Raw genomic sequence first — 11,492 nt, 5'->3', positions numbered from 1 at the left:
TTTTCAGCCTCTGAGATTATAATCAAAGAATCTTTTCATGGCCATGGTGGTGGTAGCGAGTCATTTTCAAAATAAATTGTATTCTCCTGTTGCTTGAATACAATGTGAGAACTGTGTTACTCCCTATCTGAAGTACTCTCTGCTTGTCCTCATGAGCTATCAGGCTCAGCTAAATATGTCCCTGGCCAGTATGTTAATAATCCTCACTGGTTCTGAGACCTCCATCCACCACCGATGTGACATTCTTTGTGTTCAAATGTCTAGCTGACGTCTGCTGCTTAAAACAGCCCATGCTTTCACCCCCTCTCTGCATTGTCACGGCCCTGTATCACGGCTCTTAAAAGGCCACTCCTAGCTCTGGTTGCTGACCAGCCTGCCCACTTGCCTCCCTGCCTGCTTCTGGCCACCGTGAATGCCTGGTTCTTCAAGCTCCTTGTGGGTCTGAGAAAGCAGGGACCATGTCTACCTTTGGCTACAGGAGAGGACTTAGCAAATATGAATCCATCGATGAGGATGAACTTCTTGCTTCCTTGTCAGCTGAGGAGCTGAAGGAGCTAGAGAGGGAGTTGGAAGACATTGAACCTGATCACAGCCTTCCCGTGGGGCTAAGGCAAAAGAGTCTGACCGAGAAAACTCCCACGGGGACATTCAGCAGAGAGGCACTGATGTCCTATTGGGAAAAGGAGTCCCAAAAACTCTTGGAGAAGGAGAGGCTGGGGGAGTGTGGAAAGGTAGGCTCTCGGGTTTTTCCTTAGCTTCTCCCACCCTTGGCTCCCAACCCCCAACCCGGGAAATCTGTTTTCCCTAACTTCTCCGTCTGCTTCACTTGTCTTTTCTTATAACCCATTTGCTCCTGCTATTGAACAATTAATTCCTCAGGCCTCCCAGCAGATCATCATATGTAAAATTCTTAGCTGGGATCCTTTGATTGACTTTTGTCAATTAAGACAGGATTCTTCCAGAGGAAAATGATCCACAAGCAGGGCATGGGTTTAGATACATTGCCAAACCTAAGTCTAACTGGAGCTGTGTGTTGCTGATGTGGCATAATATCTGTGACTTATATATATATATACAAGCAGTTAAGTAAATTTATTTCCTTCTATAAAGACAGAAGTGGGCACTCTGTTTGCTTTGACGGTGATAGGTGGCTACAGTAAAAATAATTGTTTTTTCCAACACCAAGAAGTGAGCAGAGGTGGAAAGTCCATGGGGCTGAGAGCCCAGGGACCTTATTTTGAGTCCTCTTGCCATTCCTAAGCTGTGAGACCTTGAATAGGTAGTCATCTCTGTGGGGTCCCTCAAGGGAGTTGAATCCAGAGTATTTTTTGTTTGTTTGTTTGTTTGTTTGTTTTTTGGTAAATCAAGAACCCTTTTTGAGATTTTGATAATTACAGACCTCCTTAAGTGCCTGGGTTTGTGCATACGTACACGAACTTTAATACTGAATTTCAAAATGCTAACACACACATCCCAAAACCCACCTAAGGACCCACTTATGCCTGTGTAGTTGGCCTGTAAGATTCCTTCCTACTTTATAATGGTGATCTTGAGACCTGGAAATGTTCTTTTATTAGAGCTCACGTCTGTTAAGTTTTTGTTTTCTGCCCGGTAAACAGTTACTTTGAATTTTAAGTTACTTTCAATTTGCTTAATATGTCATTAACAGAAGAAGGTTCAAAGGACTATGCCCTGGGAAAAATAGTAATGGCAATAACAATGTTAATGCCATGTAATAAAGTCCTGAATTTGTGGGAGAACACAGGTTAGGAGCCACAGTTTCAAACCTCTGGGCTTCACCAGAATCATCTCAAATCAAAATGGCCTGAAGCCAATGGCAGGACCTCCACAGGACTAATCTAGGCACTGTTAGATGATCTTGATGATAGGGTGTGTGGGCCACATTTGTAGCAAGATATGTGCGAGCCTTGTTCATGTCAATCATCACGGGAAGGGCCATTGGGATCAGGCCAGGGTCTGCCAAGGCCACAGTGGCTGCCTGCACAGAGGGGCAGAAGGGGGAGGTGAGGCCAGAGCTGGGTTGGTCAGTTCTTCCATAACCACGAAACCACGATTTTTAGAGGTCTCGTTTTTTTTTTCCCCCTGATGTGGGAATGTGTGTCAAAAATCTGAGAAGATATATAAAATATAACATTTTTATTATAGTCCTTGGAGAATTTCCTTGATAAAAAAATGAAAATTGCCACCAAATAGCCAGGACAGCCAGCCATTGTAGCAGTAACCCAGCAAAGGCATTTTCATGTCACGGTGCCTGGAGATCGGTGGGAAACCAAGGGCAGAGCCTGCTGTCAGCTATGAGGGAACCATCCTGATCCTGCCAAAGGTTTTGAGGATGCCTGCCAATGGCTTATCAGCTCAACTAGAGACGCTATGTGTTGATGAACTTGGATTCCTTCCTCAGTAGTTAACTTTTCTCCCACTATACTTCCCCAGCTAACCAGCTGCCTCTGTACTCACAAGAAAGCTGAGCAGAGGCCTGTGGGTGGAGGGTGTAAACCCATTCCCACCACAGGACAGAGCCCCAGGCAGCCGGCAGGTGGGTGGGGGTAGGAGGGGCCATGTAACTGAGGAGTAGTGCAGAACAGACCAGAAGGAAATGGGGAGCTTGGTTATCCGGCTATTGGCTCTGTAAAGGCTTATGAAATTCATGTTCGGTGCTTGTTGAATGACAGCCTCTTCCCACTTGAGTCCACACAAATTATGCTGCCTTAAGCTCCAAAAGGCCTTGGAGACCAGAGGGTCTATAGCTCCCCTGACTGGAGTATCTGCTCGGTGTCAAGCATAGGGCCTAATAAGCTCACTCACATTATTTCATTGAATTCTCACCTTCTGCACATGAGAACTGAGACCAGGAGAGGTTAAGAAATGCAGCTGAAGTGAACAGCTTATAAGGAGAGCAGACATTCAAACCAAGGTCTGCTGGTGCCAGGAGTACCATTCTCAAAATGTGGGTGCCCACCACCTCAGCCTACCTGGGAATTTCTCAGAAGTGCTCATTCTAGGGCTTCCCCAGACCTCCTGGAGTAGGGCCCAGCATTCTGTGGTCTCACAAGCCCCCCAGGTGATGATGACACACACTACAGTTGAGGACCACTCAACCAACACTGTAGTTTCTCAGAGACCTCTCAGAGCTTTACTGACTTGACTAAAGTCAACCAGCTCTTCAGGGGTAGATCCAGAACCAACCAAAAACCACGCCTCTTGCCTCCTTGCTTGTGTAACGATGCCAGAGAGGTGATCAGGAGACATGGCTGGCCCCTTCTTGTTGCCTTCTTTATTCCTGAAGAGTGCCAACATTTGCCTTCTCTAGACCCACCCCTCAGGCCTCACCCAACCCTTATCTTCCCACCCCCATTCTCACAAGGATCAAGGTGAACTCCATGGCATGCCTCTTCCCTCCCTCCCCAGACTCTTTGCTCCCTTCTATTGTCCTTCTCCTAGATGTCCCCCACCTAGGGCAGCTAACCATCTCACATTGTCTGGGACTATCTAAGCTTAAGAACTAAAAGTCCTGCATCCTGGGAAAGCCCCAGGTGAGCCAGGGCAGTCACCAGCCCAGCCCAGGCCTGTTCCGACCTTCAGTGGCTGGTGGTCAGTGTCAGTTTAGATCCATTCAGTCAACAAGTCTTTGCTGAGCCCCTGCTATGTGCTAGGCACTGTGCTAGGTGAACAAACCAGATATGATCAACAGTCCTTTAGAAAAATGACAAACAAGTAATTAAAATGGGTACTTTACTGGGGGTGCTACAATGCCATATATGGCAAGAATAATATAAGGGGATAATATGGGGGGGGGGGGTGTCAAAGAAGGCTTCCTGGAAGAAGTGTCATGTAGATGTTACATGATGGATAACAGTTTCAGATTTTGTCCCTCAGACACATTTTGAGGGGAAAACATCTCTTGAAGATAGAGCCTAACGGTCTTTTAAAAACCAAAGGGGATACAGTTTCATGGTGGCACGAAAAGCAGTATACCTTAGTCTTTGAGAAAGATCCTTTTCCTCCAAATACTGAAACAGCTAAAACTTCACACAAACACACATGCACACACATACACACAGCATCCCCCTTCCTCTTGCTCCTAAAGAGGGAGTAAATAAAGACCAGACAACCATCCCGGGAGTGGCTGACCCCTTCCCCAGGCCATCACTTGGTGCCTGCCACTCCAAACAAGTGGATAATTGGAGGCTATCTTGTGGTAGCAACTGGGCAAACAAACCTGGAGACAGGCAGTGTTTTCCAAAGCTCATTCCACATGCCTCAGGCAGCAGAAGCCCTAGGGGTAAAAGAAAAAAAAAAGTTGCCAATGTGGAGGGAATAACTAAGGCTTTGGGGACAAGGGAGGGATTGGGGCTTTAGAAGAGACAAAAGAAAGGACTAAAAAGATTGATTTAGGGGAAATTGGACTCTGTCAACAATTTCCAGAATTTTTTTTATTTTAATCAGAAAAGATAGAAAAAAGAAAGAAGGGGTCACTCAGCTTCTTAATATAAAGTCTCATAACCTGGAAAGACAAAGAATTGAGATTGTGTTTGTCTGAAAGTCTTTCATAATTGATACATGGTAAATAATTTAAGACCATCAGGTAAGGGCAATGGGCTGCTTTAAGATTTTCTAGTGTTCTCTGCTGTTTCGCATTATGGTTAGAATCTAGTTAGTGCCGGGGGCGGTTATCTCTCCCACCCCGTTTCTTCTGCAGGCCGTCTCATTTAACCCTGCACTAGCATGAGATTTCAAGCTGATTTGCAGCAAAAGGGTAACCTGAAGGTTTTTCTGTGGAGCTAGGTTTTGACCTGCTGCTGCCATGAACAGGTGGCTTCCCTTCCCCACGGCAAACAGGGACAGCCGCTGGTGTCAGATGGTGTGGGGTCTCTAAGACCCTGTGCCACCCTCTACCTTACAGGTAGTTTAATGTTGGAAAAATGAAGGACCCCCAGCCTTTGCCTACAGGTACGCAAGCCGGGGCACAGAGCACCTGGCGGCCGTTGCAGCTGCTACTGGAGGCGAATTTGAGGACAAGTTTTTGAACGTTAAAAAAGGGAATCCATTAACATGTTGTATATTTTTGTTGTCATTTCTTTATTTAAGATGGTGAAGTAAGGAGAGATAGAGGAATGAGTCCAGGAGGGAGGGTTGAATTTGTTCAATTCTAAGTAGACAGGGAGTCAGATCGTTCAGAACAAGCAGTTAAGAGAATGAAAAATACAGCAAGGGTTTCCAAAGCTGAAGTTACAACTCATTTGCTCAAACTGGCAAAATGATAGTAAATTTTAATATAATAAATAGAATTCTGGATATTATTCTGCAGAAAACGAAAGAAATGTTTGTTTTAAAAAAAAAACTGGTGAGAAAGTTATGCAATGGAATGTTAACCCTGGTTAGCCCAACTAGAAAGGTCAGAGGCAGGAGATGAACTTTTCTCTTTCGTATTATTTGCCATGTGTTATTTCCCTTTTTTATTTACCAAGATATAAGTGACATATAACCTTATTTTGGTTTTAGATATACAACATAATGATTTCATATATTGCAACACCATGCATTACTTTTGTAAATTTAACAAAAATGTGCTTAAACATGACCAACTTCATCACAATACCATGCTCTTCAGGTTGCTGAAGAAGACAAAGAGGAGAGCGAGGAAGAGCTCATCTTCACTGAAACTAACAGTGAGGTTTCTGAGGAGGTGTATACAGAAGAGGAGGAGGAAGAGGAGGAGGAAGAGGAGGAGGAGGAGGAGGAAGGAACAACTGAAAATGAAAAAGGCATTAATGGAACTGTAAATTATGATAGCATCGATTCTGATCACTCCAAGCCAAAGACATTTAAAAGTCAAATAGAAAACATAACTTTGACCAATGGCCACAGTGGAAGGAACACGGAGTCTCCCACCGCCATTCACCCTTGCGGAAACCCTACGGTGATCGAGGATGCCTTGGAAAAGATTAGGAACAATGACCCTGACACCACAGAGGTCAACTTGAACAACATCGAGAACATCACCTCGCAGACCCTTGCCCGCTTCGCTGAGGCCCTCAAGGGCAACACGGTGGTGAAGTCTTTCAGTCTTGCCAACACGCGTGCAGATGACAGTGCCGCCACGGCCATTGCGGAAATGCTCAAAGTCAACCAGCACATCACCAACATCAACGTGGAGTCCAACTTTATCACGGGCAAGGGGATCCTGGCCATCATGAGAGCTCTGCAGCAGAACACGGTGCTCACAGAGCTGCGCTTCCACAACCAGAGGCACATCATGGGCAGCCAGGTGGAGATGGAGATCGTCAAGCTGCTCAGGGAGAACACCACGCTGCTGAGGCTGGGCTACCATTTTGAGCTCCCAGGACCAAGAATGAGCATGACGAGCCTCCTGACGAGAAACATGGATAAACAGAGGCAGAAGCGGATGCAGGAGCAAAAACAGCAAGAGGGCTATGATGGAGGAGCCAATCTTAGGACCAAAGTGTGGCAAAGAGGAACACCTGGCTCTTCACCTTATGCATCTCCCAGGCACTCTCCCTGGTCGTCCCCCAAACTCCCCAAGAAAGTCCCAGCTGTGAGGAGCCGTCCTCCATCTCCTGTGGCTCCACCCCCTCCTCCGCCGCCACCACCCCCTCCACTGCCCCCGCAGAGGCTGCCGGCTCCTCCTCCACCACCACCTCCTCCACTCCCAGAGAAAAAACTAATCACCCGAAACATTGCAGAAGTCATCAAACAACAGGAGAGTGCCCAGCGGGCATTACAAAATGGACAGAAAAAGAAAAAAGGGAAAAAGGTTAAGAAACAGCCAAACAACATCCTAAAGGAAATTAAAAATTCCCTGAGGTCAGTGCAAGAAAAGAAAATGGAAGAGAGCTCCCGACCTTCTACTCCACTCAGATCAGCTCACGACAATCTCATGGAAGCTATTCGGGGAAGCAGTATCAAACAGCTACGGCGGGTAAGTAACCCAAGAGCAGATTTGGGGGCACAGATGGAGGACGTGAGTGAGCCTTCATTGCACAATGGCACTGAAGTCACCTCTGAAAGTGTTTACTCGTGTTTAAATATTTTAGTATGCAAGAGCAAGCCTCCAGATTTGGAACACCAGGAGCAGGTCACCAGTGAGCACATTTCCATTTGAGAAGTGTGCCTGGACCCCCTTCTTAGCATCCCAGTTCTGGAAGGACCAGGACTATTTTAAGACGCTCCGACATTTAAAAATCCTGATTTGCTTAATATGAAAATCGGGAATACAATTTACACTCCAAAAAAGATTTGTCACTTGTCAAAATATTTACCCCAGAGTGGCAAGTGATTTACAACCTCATTTATAATATAAAATTTGAATATTGACTAGCACAGAGCAATAATCGATACCTGAGTTTGACTCGGAGAATACTGCTAGCGACATACATACCCTACAGTTATTTTCCCCTGTATCATTTATGTTGTTTTATTGAAAGGAAATCCCCTATTTTTATAGGTGGAAGTTCCAGAAGCTCTGCGATAAACACATGATCTTAAGAAGAGGATGCAGAATCACTCAGTGGTATTAAATAAGATGCATTGTGAGATGTTTCTAAAATGCCTTCTTCAATTTGAAATGTTTCCTGACTTTAAAAATAACTTCACCCATTAATTCCAAAAAGAATTTTAGGAAACAATCGGCATGTTTCTTCTGTAAATATGAAAGTAAACTACTTTTTTTATGTTATGAGATTTGTACTGGCAAGAAGCAGGTTATTTAAAGATGCTCTTATATCTCTGGAAGTGTTGCTAACTCTGAGCTGTAATGAGTTAATGAAATGTGCTGTTATTTTTGTAATCCCAATAAATTTGGATTGAAGTTTTTTGTTTTTTGTTTTTTTTTTAAAACAAACCAATTTTTGTGTATGTGAGTTGATATATCTGTCAGGTATGTGTGTAACATTGCCAATATTAAAAATATGACATTCTAACCCCAAAAGGGCTTGAGTCCTTAGCATTTTCCTTTGTTTTTTCATGTCCAAGAAAATTCAGAGCTCTAAAAATTCTGAATTCAAAAATTTTCTTTTTTTCCTAATTTTTTAAAGATTTTATTTATTTGAGGGAGAGAGAGAGAACAAGTAGAACGGTGGGGAGAGTCAGGGGGAGAGGGAGAAGCAGACTCCCCACTGAGAAGGGAGCCCAACGTGGGACTCCATCCCAGGACTCTGGGGATCGTGACCTGAGCTGAAAGCAGATGCCCAACTGACTGAGCTTCCCAGGGGCCCTGAAATCAGAAATTTTCTTAAAATCTTCTTGGTAGTAAGATAAAAGCTCTAGAGAAGTCCCCAAAATGGCCGTTATCATAGTGGGTGCATTGACTTTAGACCCAGGATGTCAGCTGACACTCCAACATTCCCAAAAGGCTGACAGGTACCAAGGAATCAACCCGGTATTTACAACAATTTCTGGCGGGGGGGGGGGGATGAAGGAAAGTTTCTTGGTAGAGGAAATAGTGTTGGGGGAATTCTGGAAAATAGGCCGTAAATTCAGAGCTATCTTGTGGCTGATACTAAAGATTCATCAGTCTCGTCTCCCTTTGAACTCTCCTTAGATGAACTTTAGTCCAGTGGACATCAACCTCTTTGTGCCCTACACAAATGGTGACGTGGACGTCCTCAGCACACATCCTAGGATGAAGGCACGTGTATTTCTAATCCCCAAATACTATCCGATGCCACCTCCCTCTCACCTAAGGAAGGTCTGAATTCAAATAAGAGAAAGACATTTCCGAGATTACCTTCATCCCACTCCAGTGCTCCACTCCAATTTATGAAAGCTATAAATCTCTTCTAAAGTCTTTTGTATTAACTATGATTAGCAATGTTTCCTCTGTATCCTGCAGAGTCTAACAGTGGTCCTGGCAAGCTCTCTGGGCCACCCATTCAATGATTATTTGCTCTATGTACAAAGCTTTGGATTATCTCCAATCAAGAGGATTATGTTTCACTAGGAAATTTGTCCAGTAGTTCTTGGGTCTGTTTCTTTTAGTCTGTTTCTATTGTTCTCTTACTCGGTGAGGACCATCGAAATACTCTCAGAAGCAGGGGGCCAGAGGCCTTGAGCTAAGGTCAGTGCCCTGCCTCCGTGTGGGGAGTGACTAATGCTTTCTGAACTGTTTGTATTATCTCAGGTGTATTTCCCCGCTACCACCCACCCCCACCAATTGTTGAAAGGCGCAAAACACAACAAAGTATTATGGAGCCCATCATAAGACAGGTATGATGTGATCAGAGACTGATCAGGTACATTTATCATTCAGAAAAGACACTGCTAAAAGGTTATTTTAGAACACAGTGCTGTAAACATTCGAGGGGCTATGACTCTACTCAGCAAAGGACAGGGATGAGTTCATCCTGCCTGCAAACTCATAAGAGTTTGTATGGAAACTAATTAGTTCATCCTCTATAAAGAGCTTTCAGCTCACTAGGAGAAGAGCGTCCAAGAGCAGATGAAGTGTTTAGGCTGTGATTTATACTTGCACATTAATCTCTTCAAGTACACATCATCCGGCTTTGAAACGAGGCCAGGATGCTGAGTCTCGCGGCGGGTCAGGAGCCCGGCTGCCCCAGGCATTTATAACTCAGTGTCAGCAGGATGTTGATTTAATACCTGCTCTGAGGTAGTTGCTCCAAGCGAGGGAAAGGAAGAGGTACTATCAGGCTGCAAGGCCTAGACTGAGCCGTACTGAGCACGGCAGCAAATCCGTAGGTTCTTGAAAAGACCTCCCAACCACTTCCTTTCATGTCAGAGTTTACACTATCTTTTCTTGGTTTCTCTGAGGTTTGAAAGGTGGAGTCTTATTTTCATTAATCATCAAATAGCATGGTCTAAAAGACTAAGAATTGACTTAAGAATTACAGAACTCAGAAATATGGTACAACATTGGTACCCTTGATAACTTCCACAAAGACAGATTTCTAAGTGTCTGCTGGGTTCCAGGCACTTTTCTGGATGCTGCGGAAACACAGTCAATGAAGGAGATACAATCCCTGTCCTGTAAAGGACCTTCTCACTGAGGGAGCTTCCACCAGCCCTCAAATATCATGCATTCACTTACCAAGTGCCTCCCGTGTACTAGACCCTCTGCTCCTTGCTGGGGAGACCAAGTTAAACTAGAGAGTGTCTTCCACCCCAGAGCAGTGGGAATCCTGAGAAAACCACCCCTTCCTGAATATGTGGTAAGAATTGACTTAGAGAAAGATTTAAGGTCGTATGTGGGCACTGAGAAGCCTCATCATCTAAAGTTAGGTCAGGAAACTTTTTTCTGTAAAGAATTAAGGAGTAAATATTTTAGACTTTGTGGGCCGTTTGGTCTCTGCTGAAATGATTCAACTTTGTCCCTGCAGGGCAAAAACAGCCATAGGCAATATGTAACTGAGAAAACGTGTGTGTACTACTTAACTTTATAGATGTTCAAATTTGAATTTTATATAACCTCCCTGAATTGTTAACTTTTCCTCTTTTGATTTTTTCAGTCATTTAAAAATGTAAATGCTCTTAGTTCACAGGCTGTTGGATGGATGTGACTTGGGAGTCATAGTTTACCATAGACCCTTGACCAAAAGCAGATAGGGGTCAAGGAAAGCTTATGGGGGGGTGGTGACTGGGTGGCTCAGTGGATTAAGCATCTGACTTGATTTTTGGCTCAGGTCATGATCTCAGGGTTGTGAGACTGAGCCCCATTTCTGGCTCCAAGCTGGGTGTGGAGCCTGCTTGGGATTCTCTCTGCCCTCCCCCCATCTCTCTCTCTCTCTCTCCTTCTCTTTCTCTCTCCTTCTCTCTTAAAAATAAGGCAAGAAAAGAAAGCCTCCTCAGGGATAGTAACATGTGATTTTTTTACCCAGTCAAATGATGGGGCTAGGGAATAAGGAAGGATATTTAAGTTTGAGGAACAGGGCAATATAGAAAATAGTTGAAAATCATAGGGTTTAATGTAATTCTGTAAAAAGGATTTGGTAAAAAGTTAATAGTTCAGTCTTTTTATCCAGTATTGATAATTTTGGTGAATTAAAATTACCACTTATATTTTCTCTATGGGCTTCCTTTTTACAAAAATAGTATGGGATCGTTAAGAAAAATCAGAATATACAGGAAGCAAAAGAACCTAATGAATTCCCATATCCCCACCCACACAGACCAACCGCTGATGACCCTTTAGTGTATATCCTTTTAGATTCATTCTTCTTAATGCATACTTAAATATACATATTACTATGTTTTCTACAAAAAAGGGAAGATAGCATATATACCATTATACAACCCATCATATTTTATTTAAGAAAGTTCAATAACTGTTGGTTATTTAGGTTATTTTGATTAGTCCTCTGATGTTGGATATATTGTTTGTGTCAACCATCCCTTTGAGTTATTCTGACTTGAAACTCTTCTAGAAAGTCCTTAGAAAAACTGATTGATGAATGACCGCTATAAAGCCATTTCCCAGATAGACAAGAGTTGTGAGC

General features: G+C 43.8%; 1 protein-coding gene across 1 annotated transcript; it reads left to right on the top strand.

Annotated features, from left to right (window-relative positions):
• The first annotated feature begins 324 nt into the window (after positions 1 to 324).
• On the top strand, positions 325 to 7,853 carry LMOD2 (leiomodin 2). The gene is made up of 3 exons (XM_082692253.1): positions 325 to 731; positions 5,633 to 6,961; positions 7,487 to 7,853. Exons 1-3 carry the CDS (start codon positions 459 to 461, stop codon positions 7,511 to 7,513), a joined length of 1,629 nt encoding a protein of 542 aa, XP_082548379.1. The 5' UTR covers positions 325 to 458; the 3' UTR covers positions 7,514 to 7,853.
• The last annotated feature ends 3,639 nt before the right edge of the window (positions 7,854 to 11,492 follow it).

This window comes from Mustela nivalis, assembly GCF_964662115.1.
Source record: "Mustela nivalis genome assembly, chromosome: 12".
NCBI lineage: Eukaryota > Metazoa > Chordata > Mammalia > Carnivora > Mustelidae > Mustela > Mustela nivalis.
The sequence above is the reverse complement of the archived record's forward strand: the minus strand, read 5'-3'. Positions and strand labels throughout refer to the sequence as shown.